This window comes from Trachurus trachurus (assembly GCF_905171665.1).
Source record: "Trachurus trachurus genome assembly, chromosome: 17".
NCBI lineage: Eukaryota > Metazoa > Chordata > Actinopteri > Carangiformes > Carangidae > Trachurus > Trachurus trachurus.
Window position 1 is genome coordinate 32,601,325 of NC_139900.1, and position 18,103 is coordinate 32,619,427.

Sequence of the window (18,103 nt, forward strand, 5' to 3'; positions counted from 1 at the left end):
TGAGATAATGACGGAACGATACGAAACGGAGCCGTTTTCGAGGTAAATACAGGGTAAATACGGAGACTGCTTGCTGAAAAACTGTCCCTGAACGCAACGCGCATCAGCGGTTTTGTATGAATTTACCTCGAAAACGGCTCCGTTTCGTATCGTTCCGTCATTATCTCATAGCGTGGTGGTTGTGCAGCTCACAACTTGTCTACAAAAGCGCTGTGGAGTTTTGGGATTTTGTATTTGATGAGTTTGATGAGGGAAACCAAGAAATTCCCTTAGCCTCCATAGCGTAGCTCTGAGCAGCCTGCTGCTGCGCTCCGCTGTACTAAAAATAGCTTACACCTACAATTAAAGGTAACGAACCTACTGCTATGACTATAGCAATTATGGCAATGGGCCAATTTGCCAAAATGTTGAACTATCCCTTTAACACAAATATATTGCTTACTTCTGCTTTAAGTTATGGTCTTCTGTTACCTGATTAATTAGGCATGAACGTTTATGTGACAGGCGTTTGTGGACATTTAACACACAATCATGACCTTTCATTTGTTTGGCCTAAAGGGTACTCTTGGCAGGTTAATATAAATTCTTACACTGATAAAAACTTTTATGTGCAACTTAATATTAGAATGAACTTGGCACTGGGTTATGGTATTAGTTGGCCCTGAAGAAAGATAGGATTTACTTTTCCATGTAAAGGCATTGCTTCTTCAGAGTCACAGTCATAGGTACAGTAATGAGTGAGAATGCAAATCAGAAATCTGGCTCAGGCTCCTCAGAGATTAGAGTCTCACATGTTATTGGGGTTATAACACAGCATGTTTAGTTTGATGTTCTCATCCCAGTGGCGCAGCAGCAGGAACAGCTGCCTGGCGGCTCCCTTCAGCCCTGCCAGGTCCAGTCCCTCAGGCAGCTCCTGACACCGCAGCCAGAAGTCTGCTTTTGCTGCCACCAGCTCCCACTCCATGAAGTAACCGGCACAGCGGTGCTCCAGCCAGGCTAGAGCCACAGCTGTGGCCCAGCTGGAGCCCTCCAGGTCCTCTAGAGCCAACAGGCAGCTCCCCTGAAGGTCAGCCGGCTCCACCGTGGAGCCTTCACACACGTCTGTCTCTGATCCACGACCACTATCTGCCTGGCCCTGGCTGTGGCTGTGGGAGAGGCCGACGGATAGCTCCAGGGAACCTTCCTCTGAGCTGGGGAGGTCGGGGGGTGAGGTCACAGGGTCGCGGTCAGACAGGTGTCTTCGGCGAAGCCTCGGTTCTAGCATCAGGGGAGTGTCATCTGGAGTGTGGTGGAAAGGAGGTGCGCTTAGTTTGGAGAGGAGGCCAGAAGAGGGAGAGAAGGTCACGTGGTGGCTCGAGGGAGCACCCGGAGGCTTGGCAGAGGTGGATAATGACGGAGCGCTGGGGGATGTGCACCGGAAAGGTGGGCTTAGGCTGCGGCGGTGAAGGCTGTAGGGTGAAGCCCTTTTTAGGCGGTCCAGGGGGATCTGGACACAGTCTGAGTAGATCTCTGTCAGAAGAAAAGCTCCTGAGGCCAGCTGTAGACGCACCTGATAAGACACACAAATGTATAAATATGTTTGCATCCTTGTGTCTCGATAAGAGTGTACTGTATGTTATGTTTGCAACTTTGCACAGCTCACCAGGGGTAGGTAGTCTGGAGCCTCAGTCTCAGGTTGTTTCTCAGTCTCTGCAGACAAACAGTGGGACTTGAGAGGAATCTGCTTCCCTGATGAAATAGAGGACCTGAGTCTGCCCAGTGGGAACCTGCAAGAATGTTTTGTATTTTAATGTGGACATCACTTCGGGGACATTAAAGATTTTCAAATCAAATCAAATCAAAACACTCTAATTAAAGACCTTACAATAAACTGAAATAAATACATGTCATAGGGAGCAGTTGCAAAATCTAAACACAGCAATGTTCACCGATAATCATAATTTAATGTAATGTGAAAGTTTTATTTTACCTGGTGCCAAAGAAGCTCTCCATTGACTTGCTCTCTATAGATCGCTGTGAACGAGTGCATGAGGCGCCTGTTATTGCTGGAGCTGTAGCAGAGAAGGCACTACCCCCTACACCTGAGGCAGCAGCGCAGAATAAAACATTAAACACTTTTGTTTCATCAGTTCAGTTATGTGGTGATATTTCCTGACAGGGTTCGATGGCTCAGTGCACCCAGACTTTGTCACAGAACAGCTTTCAGTAGGACTATTTTGTGATGATGAAATAGTCCTTTTAGAAATGTCTTAAAACTGTGTATTGAAAATTATTTATAGCCAAATCGGGAAAATGATTTTGGAAAGAAATGTTTCTTTTAAATGTGAATTTTTACATTTTTCAGAGCTTTGACCACAACAAACCAAACTCTCCAGTACATCAAGTTTTTTTGGACTTGGGTAAATCGATCCATTATAAATTACCTTAGAGTTTACTGATGTGTCAGGGAAAAAAGTTCTTCCTTTTCTCCTTCCATACAAACTCTCCTAGAGTTGTGAACTGGCTTTGTGGTTTGACGCTTCTAACGTTGGGACTACCCTGACACTTGAGAGTTTTCACTTAGCGTGTCGACAGTGATACTTACTAGAGTCCCAGGATGTAAGGCTACAGGGTGAGGCAGGAGTGTCATCTCTGTCTGAGAGATACAAAGATTGTTGATGACCTAAAGTCTTTGCAACAGAAATGGCTGCTGGTATCATTCAATCTCTTTACCTGTAGAGACCCAGGTGTCCTCAATCTCTTCGCTGTCTCTGCTGGTGCGCCGTCTGCCCAGACCCACAGAATAGGCCCTCTGCCTGCGACTACCTGACTGGGAACTCCACTTGTTTCCCAGATGCATCCCTAGACACACAACAGAGTAAATACACATTTTCAAAAACTGGACTGCAAACTAGCTTTGATTTTGAATGGTGCAGATATGAACTTGTGCCCTATATAAGAATAAATATTAAAGGTGCGTCCAGCGATATAGCGTTGCTCTTTTATAAAAGTTAAAACACTCAAAAGGGACAGAAAAAAGCAGTAGCTGAGATTTCTTGACTCAACACTGAATCTTACAATTTCCATAATGCAACTCAAGATCACCTCTCAGTAGACACTCCATGTCTTTAAACAAAAATTCAAAGCCCACAAATAAAGAGCCACAAATGTCAGATAACTATTTTTACAGACTGAATATAGCACCCCTCATGGAAAGTACACTCAAGATTAAAGTCTAATATACATACAGTGAATGCTCTGTCTGTTTGGGATTTGGTAGCACACCTGTGTTTTGGACGTCCATGCTTTCTTGCAAACCTTTGTTGGGGTTGCTATCAGTAGTAGTGAAGGCTGTGTACATGCAGATGATGTTACAGTGCTTACTGGTCTGGATGGCCTTCATACGGTATCGCTTAGCTGAACCTGAGTAATTGTCAAATACAACAACACAAAGAGCATGAGATAAACAGCACTAACATGACAGATAAATGGTTCATCAGTAAATAAGAGTCATCATCAGTAGTGCCTCACCATGTCCAATGTCACTCTCCTTCTCTGCCATTTTCTCAAAGTCTCTTATGACCGAGCGAGCAGTCAGCTGGTGAATAATCTCTTCCCATGGTTCCCCTCCTCTTCCTCCTTCTCCCCCTCCCTCCCCTCCTCCTCCTCCTCCTCCACATCCTCCACATCCCTCAGCCTCTGGCGTCTCCTGACCGTCAGTGGTCCAGAGGTGGCCCAGGTCAACAGTGACCTCCCAGGACACAGGCCTGCCGCTCAGAAGCCCGTGAATGAGTGAGCGGCACTGACCTGGAGGGGGATCCTCTGGTGGAACAGCAGTGAAGAGGTACTCGGGATCTGTGAAGCTGTCCCAGTCCAGAGGAGAGGCAGGGAACAGGAGACCATCTGGGGGTAAGAGTGAGAAAGAAAGGGACAGAAAAAATCGATGGAGGAAGCATATTTCTAAATTTCTTAGAGGTATCTTACTGGAGTCAGTGAGGCTTCTGCGGGACAATGTCCCTCGCGACGGAGGCTTTGTTTCGCCATCGCTTTCGTCCAACCTCCCTCCCAACGTTTGGTCGAAGGAGACTCTCTCCAGAGCTCTCCTCAGGCGATGCATCTCCAGCTCGCCCTGTGGGGATGAGAAGCTCCTTGCTGCCATGGTTGAACGGGCAAGTGCTTTTTGTCTTCTACGAGACTCCTCACCTCCATCCAGACGCCCGATCTGGTTGTATGAAAGGGAAAATAAAGCAGCTACAAAAATCTTTTTCATACATCTACAATAGGCTTTATACACAGCTCCACTACTCCCTGAACTTAAGCCAGCTCCTATATTTCCTACATTATTGGGCAAACTGATTAATCCAGGTGTGTCTGACCTCACAACAATGGTCAGACACACCTGGATTCATCAGTTTGTCCAATAATGTAAGACAGGAAACAAAGGAGCTGGCTTAAGTTCAGGAAGTAGTGGAGCTGTGCATAAAGCCAATTTAAAGATGATAATTATTATCAATATGCCTTCAATACTCTGTGTCAACCCGGACCAAATACAACATCATATATGGCTATATAATGTCTTTGAGCCCAATCTTTAACCATTCTCTGTCAAGTAAAGTAAAGAAAACTAGACACAATTTCATGACAAGCTGCTTGACAACAACCAAGTGCTTTGGGATCTGTAATAAATAATCTTGCCTTTTTTGCCCCATTATCAGGGGTTTCAGCTGAGAGGTTCTGCTGCCATGCAGAATCTGCCCAGCGAGACAAGGATGATCTATGTTCTGGAGGGGGCATCTTCTCAAGGCCCTGGGGTAGAGACCCTGTATCCAGCACTGAACCAGAGGAGAGAGGGTCAGCCAGAAGCGCCCCGCCTGCTGAGTCAGAGTTGGACGAGGCATGTATGTGTGAGTGGGACTGCGTCTGTAGACTCCGCTCGCTACTGAGGGAGCAGCGAGTGAGGACATACTGCTCCTGGATATAAGAGCTCTCCTGGATCCTCCTCCTCACATCACTGGACCAGTCTAGCTCCACACCTAGAGCGGACGAGAGCCAGCTTTTAACCACTATGGCAGAAAGAGGCAAATGCAAAGCTCCGCTGATGAGTGACTGACCTGGGCTGGTGCCAGGGCCTGAGTCTTTGGCACAGGAGAACTCAGAGGAGATTTCTCTGGAGATCTCCCTCAGTGCCTCCTCCAGATCGGTGCCATCTGCACATGTCACCACAGGCATTAGTTCAGATGAGGGAGGAGGCGAAAGCTCATCATTTGACTGGCCAAACACAGAACCCGTGGAGCCACGATGTACACCTTTATAACCCCGTCCTTGAGACTATGAAATAAGACACTCACATTAGAAATCTGTTTTCTTATGCAGACACACATGGACATACTTTTTTTTTTTAAATAGTGACTGATACCTGAGGCTCTTTTGCTTTGAACTTCGTCATATCATACAGGGTGCAATATCCAATGAGGCGATTTCCAGGGTATAGTGGAGGGATTTCACTGGGTGAAAGAAGAGCCTCCATGTTTTCAGGCAGGTACCAATCAATCCGTACGTCAGTCAGCACAGGTTCAAAGGCTTTTTTCAGGGACTTGATTAACTAAGGAGGGATATTAATTACATTTAAATATTAAACATGAATACATTCATGTAAAAATATTTAATTTCAATTAAATTGAAATTATCAAAAGAGAAAGCATTCCTTTGTATTTCATCATCTGTTTACTGATCTCTAAAAGTAGTGTTTTTACTGTTGTAGCTGGTCAAGGTGGAGCTTGTTTTAACCACTTTATTTACAGTTAAAGAATTTAATCCTGTGGTTCTCATTTTACGGTTGGTCCAATTCAATTTACATTTTTACAGCTACTTATTCACTTTTCTAGGCAAATCTATATTAGCGCATCTTTATGATTTTAGTTCAAAATAAGATTATGCCTATAATTCTACATATTTTCTCCAGTAGGTGGCAGTGTTGCAGTTCTGCTGACCTTGGGCTGGAGTCTCTCTTCATCATCCAAGAACTCTGTCGTCCCTCCTGTTAGTTTGGCAACGCCCTGCAGGAGTCTCCTGCAGGCTCGAGGGCCCAGGCCCAGACCAAAGCATCTGCAGAGGTGATATCATACACAGTATATACTTAAAATGTTCATCACATCCCCAGTACTTGCACCTTGCATGTAGCATGTTTTTCTCTCACTTACTCTTTGAACAATTCAAATACCATCAACAAGTCAGACTTAATTACCTCTTTATCAAATCCTCATGTGATAAAAAGGCTTCTTTGCATCTTGGCAACGAGAGATTCAGGTGTCATCAAGCAGACAAAACTGTTATTTGTGCACTCAGAGGAATCACAAGCCAATTTGACTAACTTAGAGTTTGAAATGAGCAGAAGACAACACTGAGACCTTGAGTGCTGTCACTAAAAACAGCAGGTCTGTCTGGATGGCTAGATACTGTTATTATTTCCTCTTACTCCTTACATGAGTTAGGGGAAAGGGAATTGAAATGATGAGCCCATGATAAACACCTTTTCTGGATGTAGACTGCTTTGAATTAGATGTAATGAAGGGGCAAAAAACATCTATATAGTTTGCAGAAGGACAGCCAAAATACAGTGGAGAAAGTCAGTCCAACAGGAGAATACTAATGAGGGATAAATGGAGATATTGTGCGATGCTGAAGGGCCAGGGGAAAACCAGAGGGGTGTGTCTCTCACTGCAGAGGAGAGCACTTAAGGGGATTACTGGGCGGGGCTGAAAAAGACCTCAGCCCTCTCTTTTCTTTCAATCGCAGTGCTCTACTCTCAGTACTTGAAGATCTCTGTTTGCCTGTATTTCCTCTCTCCTCCCTCATTATATCATCTCATTCTGCTCACACTCCATTCCTCTCTGCTTCCCTGTCACCAGTGATTTAATGTGGCATCACATGCCAGTTGTAGAATAAATCCTTGTTAGTTAGTTGGTTTAATTAATGTCCATCCTGTGTGTCAATGACATGCCATCTCTCTGTGCTCGTCACACATGACTACCACAGGTTAAATATCTAATAGTTTAATTTTGGGCCTCCATACCTGCCAGCGCAGGTGTTTCTGCGGACCAACTCCAGCACTTTGGCGACATTGCTAATGGACCCGTCTGTAACGATGAAGACCTGACGAGGATATGAGCGCTGCATGGGTTGTTGGTACACCCAAGACAGTGCTCCTAGGAGGTTGGTGCCTCGCATGTCAGCTCTCATCCTCTGGACATACTCATATGCCTGCATGAGAGTGACCTGTGTGCATACAGAAACAGAAAAGGCAGAGATGCAGTAAAGGTGACACATGCAGGCATCGGAAAAGCACACCTGTCCGACTGTATGACACTGCCTGTGCAAACATCACCTAAATAAAGTCACTGTTTGATATCAGATGCCCTAATTACCCTGTGAGGGTTGCAAAGAATCGAATCAGCGCTTCTCTAATAAAGAGAGAGCAAACACACACACATTAGCACCTGCTTTAAAACTGCTGTAAATCACACCGTGAACATGTCCTGCCTTAGTGAAAATGCATGAAAGGTCAACATATGGTGAGGAGCATGTGCAAAGACTGTTTGTCCTCGTAGCCCCTGGTCTGGATAAAACCTGATACTCTGCTACTAAGGCAACCCACCAAGCTGACCTATTACCTGCTTAGAAAGTAGACAAAATGGAACACATAGTCCTGCATGGTTGAAAAAACATCGGCTTTCAGGAGATGTGATCCCAATGCTTTGTGTATTTTCTTTCACTGGAAATGATTTATATGTAATTATCTTAATAACAAAATCCAGGATTTCCCTCTCTCACAATCCCATAAACAAGACAGGTACAGTTTATTCTCCATCATTAGTAAGGTCATTGTGTACGACTAACGTCAGTGCACAGCTTGCTAGAAGTGAACAGAGGCTTGATGGTGGTGCCGAAGCCCACAACATTGAGCATTGTGCCGGAAGGGAGACTCTTCAATGCCACCACCATGGCTTCCTGCGGAAACAAGATGGGACAGTCAGGGTCAGATTGATCTATCTGCCTAAATATGAAAGCATAACTCTGGTTCCTTTGTATGTTTTTGTCCTGACTGCAGCCCACCTTAACACGATGGATATTGGTGCCACTCATGCTGCCGCTGCGATCTACGAGGAACAGTAGCTCTCTGGTGGCTTTGTGCAGCTCCAAAGGTTCACAGAGCAAGTCGGGACAGAAGTTGAGCATCAGGACGGGGCTGCTCAGGATGTCCTTGTGGTACCGCTTCCTCACAAACTCCAGCTGGAGGTGGAAGATCAGGACGTCAGCAGGTAACAGAACTGGATTACAGTAGATGTACAGTACATGAATGGATTAGATATAAAAGGCAAATAGAGGTGAGATCCAACAAACCTTCCTCTCTGGTTCTGAATCTTTGCGGGTGCAGCGAATGAAATCCCGACGGGAAGAGATGTGCTGTTCATACTGGCTGAAAGAAAGCCTGCCTCTCTCTAAGATGACCAATGGGCTGTGAGGCTCTGTGGAGGTGTTTGAAGGTAAATATTTCACTAAAAACTAAACACATACTGAGAGAGAGAGAAGTAGAATTTGCTATTTCTCACCACTGAGGTGCAGAATGATCTCTATGTGTCTGTCATATGGATGCTCCTGAGCCAATGTGATGTAGGTGGCAGATGCACTTTGGGCACTGGGATCTGCATCAGCCCTCAGAGCATGAGTGGGGCTCTCCAGTCCTGCAAATTAGTTTAAGAATAAAAAAAGAAAAGCAGAAGATATTCATTTGTTTTGAAGTTTCTGAAAGGTAATTATTACATTTTTATTTATTTGATTTAAGATGTAAAGAAATAAGTCCTCTATAGTCATTTCAGTGTGTGTTCCTATGACACAAACCCACTTCTATCCCCTTTGGATTTTGTGTTGTGAGTGCATTTGGATTCTAGGTCCTCTCTGTACATCCACTCATTTTAGAGATCTTTTCCACTTTTTCAATACTTCGCAATGGCGTGACTCAAGAACCACTGAATCAAACTTATTTGAGAGGACAGGCAGTACCAGCCAGTAGGCAGGCCCCTCTGACAAGAAGCTGGAAGTTGAGTTCATAGGGAGCCAGGCTGGCAGGTGGACTGGTGAAGACAGTGTGGGCACATTGCTGCTCAGAGTCCAGGACCCGACCTTGTTTCCCTGAAGTGGCACCAAAGCAGCTGGTTGCTCTGAGGGAGGAAGACAACAGTGTGGATTATTTAGATATTCAACATCCAGTTTACATTGCAGCTAATTTACCGAAATGGAGAATTAGTTGTGACATAATTACCCAGTTTCTTCTAATTTCCCCCCGTTTTCACTCTTGCTTGGAGTCATCTGGCCAGTGACTATTGGAGTAAGTAATGAGGGGTAAATGATGTGGATTGCTCCATTTTCTAACGTTGGGAGTTCCAGTGTGGTGCTTATCATTATGGACACAATATCCATAGGCCCAATAACCCCTGTGCCCACGATGAAGGTGGTTCTTTCGAGGTCTTCGTCCAGGATGAGATGCCCTAAAAAAAAGTACATTAGATGCTTACATAATAATAAAAAAATGTAAACAGAGAGATAAGTTAATCATCTCTATATTGAAATCTAAATAATTCAAGTCTGCAGCTAGCAGCCATGCTTAGAGAAATGTATTCCATGATGTACATGATACTACGTATTTCCAGTTAAATACTGGGCACTTCAGGTTGATACAGTACATGTTTGTACAAAGTGAGAGCCATTTCACCATTAGGCAGGCAGCCAAATCTGTCTGCCCCCCTTGTCTGATATTTCTGTCCTCAGTGAGGCTGATACGTGACCTAGGAGGGACATACTTATTGTGTTAAAGCCTTGGATGACAACAGTTCAACCAGTGCTTGAAATGACTTGTGGTTATTCTACATTGTAGTGCAATTTTTACCCTTAAGCAAAATATAGCCAGCGTCAGCAGCTTTGATGACCTGAAAGCTAACTGCATCCTTTATTATGGCCTTTTCATGAGCATTTAGAGGACAGTGCATTACTCTTGTTCAGATATTCCTCATGGAGTCTGGGTTTTGTAAAGCTCAAGTGCCTGGAAAACAGAGAACCAATGACCACTGTCTGCCAGCAGTATCCATAAATGAATTAGGTTGATTACTGCTCAAGAACTGTTAGACGTATTTATTAGTGAGTTGATTGAGGAAACTGGAAAGCCCAGAAAGGTGGATGATGTGAATGCTCATCATGAACGTGCATTTAATTTCTTACTTGTGGAATCTTATAGAGTCATAAGCATTTCTTTATATCATTGCATTACTCCATCCTCTCTCCTCACCATTGGTGCACTGAATGTCATGGCTGGAGCTCCCACAGCAGCCCCACTCTCGGCCATTCCCACAGTGACCCTCAAGACCAGGGCAGCAATCCAGGCAGCAGTCTTTCAGCTTCCCTCGGTTCTGTATCTGTACCGCGACCAGTCGGCCTGCGATCACAGCCTCAAAGCCCACCACCACCTCCTTTTCTCCGAGAGGGTAAACAAACACACCTAAATGACCGAAAATAACATACATACAAAAACACAAAAAAGATTTCAGACTCTTGCTTCAATGTAGAAATCAATGAAACATAAAATGTGATGTGTGATACAGATGATAAAGGTCTGCTTTGCTGCCTTCCCATAATTAAATATAATGGGTAAGAAGCCAGCATGACAGGTTTGTCAAAATATGTGGTCTATTTTATTTGGTAGTTACTACTCGTTCTACTTTTTTTTTTTCAAAATATTTTTTTTTTTTAAATTTCATCACTATTTAGTGAGGAAATTTGAGTGAATGCATTTTTCAGCTGCATTGTTATTCCCACATAACCTTTTATCAACATTATCATTTCCTTCTTGGGAAAACACAGTCCTGTTGTGGGAAACTGTCAGGGACATGGAGACCCTAAGTTGAATTCTGAAATGTTCCTTCACTTTGTTTATACAACCTGTACGGAGACACCTCTTTCTTTTTAGTTTAAGTTATTTTGCATTATCAGTGGTCGATCTTTATACTTCCACCGTTTTCAATTTAAAGACTATTTATTTAGTCACATCCTTTGCTTTAAATGCATTTTTTTCCTGCTATACTGGTGACACCCACATATCCTGATAAAGCTATTACTACTTAGCCAACACTACTGTAAATGTCTCACAATGTCTTACCAGAGATGATAATGACTTTTAGAGTGTATCATAACAGCACTGACCTTCTACAGACTCCATGTCTGCATTGGCATACGTAAGGTGTGTGGTGACGCCCAGGGAGCAGCCGTTGGCACAAGACTTGATGCAGGAGGCCTTGAGTAGCAGTGGTTCCCATGTAGAGCGGTTTCTCAGTCCCACCATCTTTTCAGGGTACTGACCAACCTCTACTCCACTGGCTGCATGAGACACAGGTACAGACCAGTGAAATGGTCTGAGCGCACAGGAAGAGAAATGTGTGAGTGTGCATTTAAATTCTCTAATTTTCCATTCAGAGTGCAATCACAGTGATCTTTGTTAATCTGGTGTCATGCCAAACCAGCAAAATTGACTAAATTAGACCTTTGTTGCTGCATCTAAAATGTTAATTGGTATTACATTTGTATTATTCAAGCTTCCAGATATATATTTATATGTACACGTCAGCTCTTCCACATGTAACCAAGCTCTCTCCTCAGGCTCTTAGCAACCACCAGTGATAGTTTGAGTGTTAGCAGCTTGGTTAATCATTAACATTGCAAGTCAGCACCTACTGCACTATGTATCATGCTTAGCATATGCAATCAGCGTCCCCATGCAAATCCTGTCTTTGCCCTTACTCACCTGCACTCATCGCTAACTGCACGCGCTGGATGATAAGAAGTGGTACACAGTATTTTGTAAACTGGGAGAACATGAGACTCCAGCTAATCAGTTTTCTTCACAGTTTCCATTTATGTAACTCAGGCTCGCTGTATGCAATCACTCCTCATGACTGAACACTTAATAACTTTAAGTGCAGCAGCTGCAGAGATCTGTGTGTGTGTGCATGTGTGCATATGTGTTTGTGTACGCATGCATGTGGGCATTTGTGTGTGCGTCTGCGTGTGTTTGCTGTGATCCAGGTAATGGTCTTTTCACATCTACCTTCCTAACTAGATCAACAGCCTCCATCTGGCTACTGTGCTCTCAGCTCATAACAGGCAAATAAATGCCTGGTTTGTCAAAGTGGGGCAAACTGATGCTGTCAGAATACACACAAGGAAAGGTACAACATTACTCTGTTTCTGTCATACTATCTTGTTGACTTTATAGAAGTGCATGCATGACATAGATAGCAACTTCATTACGGGTGTGCATGTGTGGTTAAGTCTTCAACATAAAATATAAACAAATGGCGCAGAATGAATGACAATCAGTACACATGCACAGTTTGAAACTCAAATGCAGAAAACTGACTGATTCACAAAAAATAATATTATATGCAAAACACACTTTGATGAATGGCAAAGTTGTCACAGCAGTTGTTGTTTATAAAGAAATAAAACAGTGAAATGAAATCGAAGTCTTACAAAGTGAAAATTTTGCTTGTGCCCTGGGAGGTTAAATTATTCTGTCTGGCTCTTTGCAGTAGCATAGCTGGCCAAGAGTTAGCTCTGGGTAACACTGCAGTCCCCATATGTCAGTTACAACCTCCAGATAACAAGCAAAATAGTCGTCCAGCAACACTTACTGTACTGTTCAATGCAGTGTGTGATAATGTGCCTCTGTATCCAGTCTCTGCATCACTCTGCCGTCACATCTGCTGCAGGTTTCCCAGTGCCACAACGGCAGGAGTTTTCCTGGTAATAGATACTGCTCTCACTCTCTCTCTCTCCTCTTCCTCTGTCTCTCTCTCTTTCTTTCTTTCTCTCTCTCTCCACAAATCCACCAGTTGCCCTATAAGGAAGAAGGAAGAAACAGAGTTGAGTCATATATCTGAATATATATCCTTACAGAATACAAAACAATATCTTGGATGGATAACATATGCATGCATTAACAGATTATTTGTTGTGTAACATACTCTGAGACTCCCAACAATAATTTGAGATAACTGCAATAATTTATTTTTCAGTAACAGGCATTCAGCATGTGGGAATTAAATTGTCCTGGAAATCCCACTGGTGTGATCAAACACCAACATGCTGCTCTGCACTAACCTACATTTCCTGATGAGTGAAATGTCGTCTGCTTACCTGTTCAGACCTGAACCACAGAGTTGATCAGAAACTACAATCCTGAACCTGCTGTTCAGGCACAAGCTAGCACACAACGGTAAGTGAGGCAGAGCCTGCTTTTCATCCAGACAATTGGCTGTGATGGTAGCAGCACCATAATTCATGGCTAATGGCTTGGCCAGGGAGAGGAGGTGGTGGAGGAGGGGGGTTGTGTTCTGCCTCTCCCACCAGGTCAGACAGCGGCAGCAGCAGCAGCAGCAGGCATGGGTAGGTGAGACCAAAGAAACACAAGCTTTTGGCCTTCCATTCTCCTTTTTAAGGGGTTCAATCCTAAAAACTTGTAAATGTACATTATGAAAAGAAAAATACTGAGAACATGGGAAGAGATGTAACAATGTGACATATGGCTATGACCAACTATTTTGATGTGTGTTGATTTAAAAAAAAAAAAAAAATCAATTTATCTATATTAAAAAATATACCAAATTACCATTTCAACCAAAGCAGAAATTACCTTTTACTGCTTGCTTCCTATGGTATTGTCATTGTAGATCTGTAGACTAGTGTTTGTGATATCAGATAACAACAAAGACAAAAGTGATTATTAATCATTATTAGTTGTTTTGGCTAATGATTCACTGTTTCAAGCAGAATTATATTCATGTTGTTTTCCTCTAGATATGAGATTGACAGGAGTGCAAGGGGCAGAACAGTGGACAAGCTGAAGCTTTTTTCTGTTTGTGCCATGTTGACATGAGATTTTATATTAGAAATGTTTTCATAGGCATTAACTAACTGGTTTTGTGCACTTTAAATCTGTTGAGTTGTAATCAGGTAAACATCAAATACCATATTTCGATTTGGATATGACACCTATCACTGAGTGTGTATGTGTGCATGCGTGTGCAAGAAAAAGAGAGAGAAAGTGAGTATATCACTATCTTATCTGTGCCCCATGCTGCCTCCATGTGGCCTTACATTTCACGTCATGGTTGCCTCAGGAGTTTACTATCTTTCCCTGTTTAGGTCACATCCAAGTGAAATACATTCCTCATTTTTTTTTTTATATTTATTTTGTAATATTGTTTCTTGTATTTGCTGGAATGTTTATTTTTCACAAATATGATCAAGTGGCTATGAATCAGTCCAGTCAGTGCAAAAAGCCACCTGAGACACGTGTGCTGTTATCAACAGAGTTATCAATGAGTTTTGTTTTAAATTGTTAAAATTAGTCAAAATGATTTCTTCTTCTTTTAAATGGTTGACTTCATCAACCAAAACTTTAAAGACAGCTGAGTTCTTAAAACAGTAGCGTACATCCACCACTTAATGTTTCTGCAGTTCATTGAATCTATTGAGCTAATGCAGCACATCTCATTTAACAGCCAATTTCAAAAATAGTTTTATACCAAGTACCTGAATTGGCCTTTATAATATGACATTTGCACTTTTGCTTAGAACATACACATAAATTATGAAAAGACGTACCATTCATAGGCATTTCTTTTATCAGTTAAGTTACCACGTTGAACTGTGAGCACAACCAGGGGAATGAAGACGAAGATCAGTCCCAGCACAGTATAACTTTCCATTAAACTAACCTGCAATTCAACTATAAGTAGTTTTCTCAATGTGGCACTAGATGTCAGCCTTCTCAAACCAGCTAGCTACAGCATGATAATCACAGACAGGAATCACTGCATGTAGTTTCCTTATTTTCTCCCCTCTCATACACTCAGCTGGATGTTTTGCCTATGTAATAAACACCAAGAACAACAGATTTATTATTATCTGAGTCATCCCACGAGAATTGTTCCAATTGGACTTGGACATTTTCAATTTTTTTTTACCAAAATGTATTATTTGTATGCATACCCCACTGCATTAAGAATATATTTAACTATCAGAAAAACATATTTTTCCATCTCGGGCATTAGCTCTCTAATATTATTGATCATTATATCAAGATGTGGGCACTATTATTTTTCAACCCCGTTATGTACACAATGGACACTCTCTGAATATGATCATAAAATGTATTTGTAAAAAAACAAAACAATATTTTCATATTAATTGGATGTCCCCCACACTAAGTCAGTCAGTTCAGTAATAGCAAATACAAAAGTGATATAAAATCTCTCATTTTTTGCTGTACTAAATCCTGAAATGTCCCTTTTCGCGAACGAACTCTGGTCATTTTTCATCAAAAATGTAGTTTAGTTGAAGAACTTTAACCAAAATCAATAATCTTATGATAGCCTTCAATATTTTAGACAGAAGTCAACAAACATTAATTACTTTTTAATACATTTTTTTTTTTAAATAACATATGAAATTGTAGGTGTGACGGGGTTTGAGACTATAACGGGGAAGGGACAAATTCACAAATATTCATAAATAATTTTTTGTTTTTTTGTTTTTTTCAAAAATTGCAGTTGAAAAAGTTAAAATTAGTTTTATTAACCCAAATTAAAAACAATGGCAACTAAAACAACATAATATTGTTAAAATTTTGATTGATATGTTGTTGTATAGTTGCCATTTAGGGGGAGAATCATTTGTGTATGAGGTTGAGGGGTTACTCAGGTACAGAACTAAATGATGTGATTTTAATGAATAATTGTCTGTTAATTTTGAAAAAAAAAAAAAAAAATTACCAGCAAAAAAGGACTCAAATTGGACCATTTTCATGGAATGACTCATCTGCCCTCTGTCTGAAACCTGCCAGTCTTGGCCAAATTTGACTTTAAAGGCAGAATTACACAGATTTACAGTAGGCCTATGTCATATAGGTGTATTTCTCAGTATGGAAATAATTGGTGAGTATTATTTAGAAGTACGTATGTATGTTTTCTCCGTTAATTCTCAGTTCTGCCATGTTGTCTTTATATGTCTGACTTAATCCTCCATATCCTGATTATCCCACACTCATAGCCTTCAGTATATCACACACCACAACATTGAGCTACTCAGTATTTGACATCTGAAAGTCTCATTGAGCAGATAAGTAACGCCTGGCCATACTGTCACGGCAAGGTGGTTGCTTCAAAAGTAAGTCACATTTTTACCGTACTTACTGTTAGCATCTTGCTAACTGCAGACAATATTAGTTGTCAAAGTTCTACTGTACATTTTTTTTCTAATACAAGACATGATTCCACATTATTTGTAATTGTCCATCAAAGCCCTGTTGTAAAGTAAGAAATGGTCGGTTCTGTTTCTGTGGCTTTAGGTGAGGCTGGGTCGTAACCAGCGGGTGGAAAGAGTGAAAACATGCAAAGAGGCCTGCTAGAGGTATTGCAACCTAGCATCCTTACAGGTTATTGACATTCACCAGCAGATATAGAGCTGTATACGTACAATATATAACCACTACCACTCAAAAGATCTTAGAAGAGAGGGGGCTGTGGCCAATCAGGGGCCAAGCACCAAGTACAAAGTTGCAGCCTCTCTGTATCACTGAGTGTCAAAGCATCATTCTGGGCCACTGCCCCACCCCATGTTAAGTCTGGGTCATGGAGACAGAGGACCTTTCTTTGTGTTCACAAATAATCACTAACATACAAATAAACTTCATTGCAAATTTTATTTACTTGTAAAATGTTTTAGTGCTTAATGCTGTTCTTGATTGAATTTCACCAAGTATTTACTGCAATTAATTGTTTTTTTTTTGTATGTTCATGAATATGTGAGGTCCCATTTCAAATAAACCTTTAAATAAAAATAAATAAATAAAGTGTTTTTTTTTTTGTGTTTTTTTACAATGTAAATATAACATTTACAAAGGGCATGTGTAGTTCAATTATTATCAGGAACAAAATGATCTGAGCAATGTTTCCACATGAGCCTAATCAACCATATCATCATTATCACTCCATTTAGGTAAAATGAATATTTCATGATTTAACAGTTGGTGGTTAATGTGCATTTAATGGCAGTTAATGTGATTGTTGAGGTCATAATAGATCTAATTAACAACATGTCTAACAATGACCCAATACAGGCCTGTGCAGATGAGCTGCTTCTGCTTGACTATTGTCAGGGGGTTCAAGTGTCTGTCTGCGCTGAAATGTTGGGAACCTCTTCTCCCTTGCGTACCCCACTGACCTAGATTTCAATTGTTTTCTGCCTGAGACAATGGGAGAAATGGTTTCATAACTGAACACAATACCTGGGTGTTATTCAACACGATTGTTGTTTAGGTTCTCATTGTGGTGTGATTTTGTGCTGAGTATGGTGTGTTTTCTTCTTTCTTGCTTCTCTTCTTCTATGTAACCTGCAGAAGCAGCGATCCAGTGATGAGCCTTGCGCACCACACACTAAATCACTTGTAAAATGTTCAACAGATGAATTTAAAAAAACTCATCTAGTCACTGCTTATGTCAAACACAAGCACTCATCTCACATTTTATTACATACAATTCTCTTGATATTATACATTTCTAACCTACGGAACAAATCTGTACTAATATGCTCACTAAAATTTGAGGAGGAGGCCATATACAGTTCAGTAACCAATATTTATCTGTCACATAGGCCTAAAAATCGAAATCATCCTGGGTGTGGGTTACTCATTCATCAAGATTTCCCTCTGGAGGTCGGGCTGGGGCAACACTACTGACGAGTCACCTCTGGAGGCAGGGTTGTAAGGCCACACCATGGTGAGTCCCCTCTGGAAGCAACGCCGCTGGCAAGTCCCTTCCAGAAACTGGGCTGGAGTACAACGAGTGATCCACCAACTGGAGACCAGGAACTGGAGGGAGGCCAACTGCTGACCAAAGATCTGGGACTATGGTGGACCGGTGTCAGAGGTGGACCACTGACTGGGCATCAGGGACTGATATGAATTGGCGTCAGAGGAGGACCGTTGACTGGGGGTCTGGTGTTGAGTTAAACCAGA

General features: G+C 41.9%; 1 protein-coding gene across 1 annotated transcript; it reads right to left on the bottom strand.

Moving 5' to 3' along the window:
• Positions 1-787: 787 nt before the first annotated feature.
• Positions 788-11,368, bottom strand: vwa5b2 (von Willebrand factor A domain containing 5B2; the record flags this gene model as incomplete). Its single annotated transcript, XM_083991370.1, has 20 exons — positions 788-1,549; positions 1,643-1,766; positions 1,970-2,081; positions 2,585-2,635; positions 2,713-2,841; positions 3,265-3,402; positions 3,511-3,882; positions 3,964-4,201; positions 4,675-5,307; positions 5,396-5,581; positions 5,970-6,084; positions 7,052-7,254; positions 7,876-7,986; positions 8,092-8,268; positions 8,380-8,504; positions 8,589-8,720; positions 9,040-9,197; positions 9,299-9,524; positions 10,319-10,528; positions 11,230-11,368. The coding sequence occupies 20 exons, from the start codon at positions 11,366-11,368 to the stop codon at positions 788-790; spliced, it is 4,341 nt and encodes a 1,446-aa protein (XP_083847496.1).
• Positions 11,369-18,103: the final 6,735 nt, after the last annotated feature.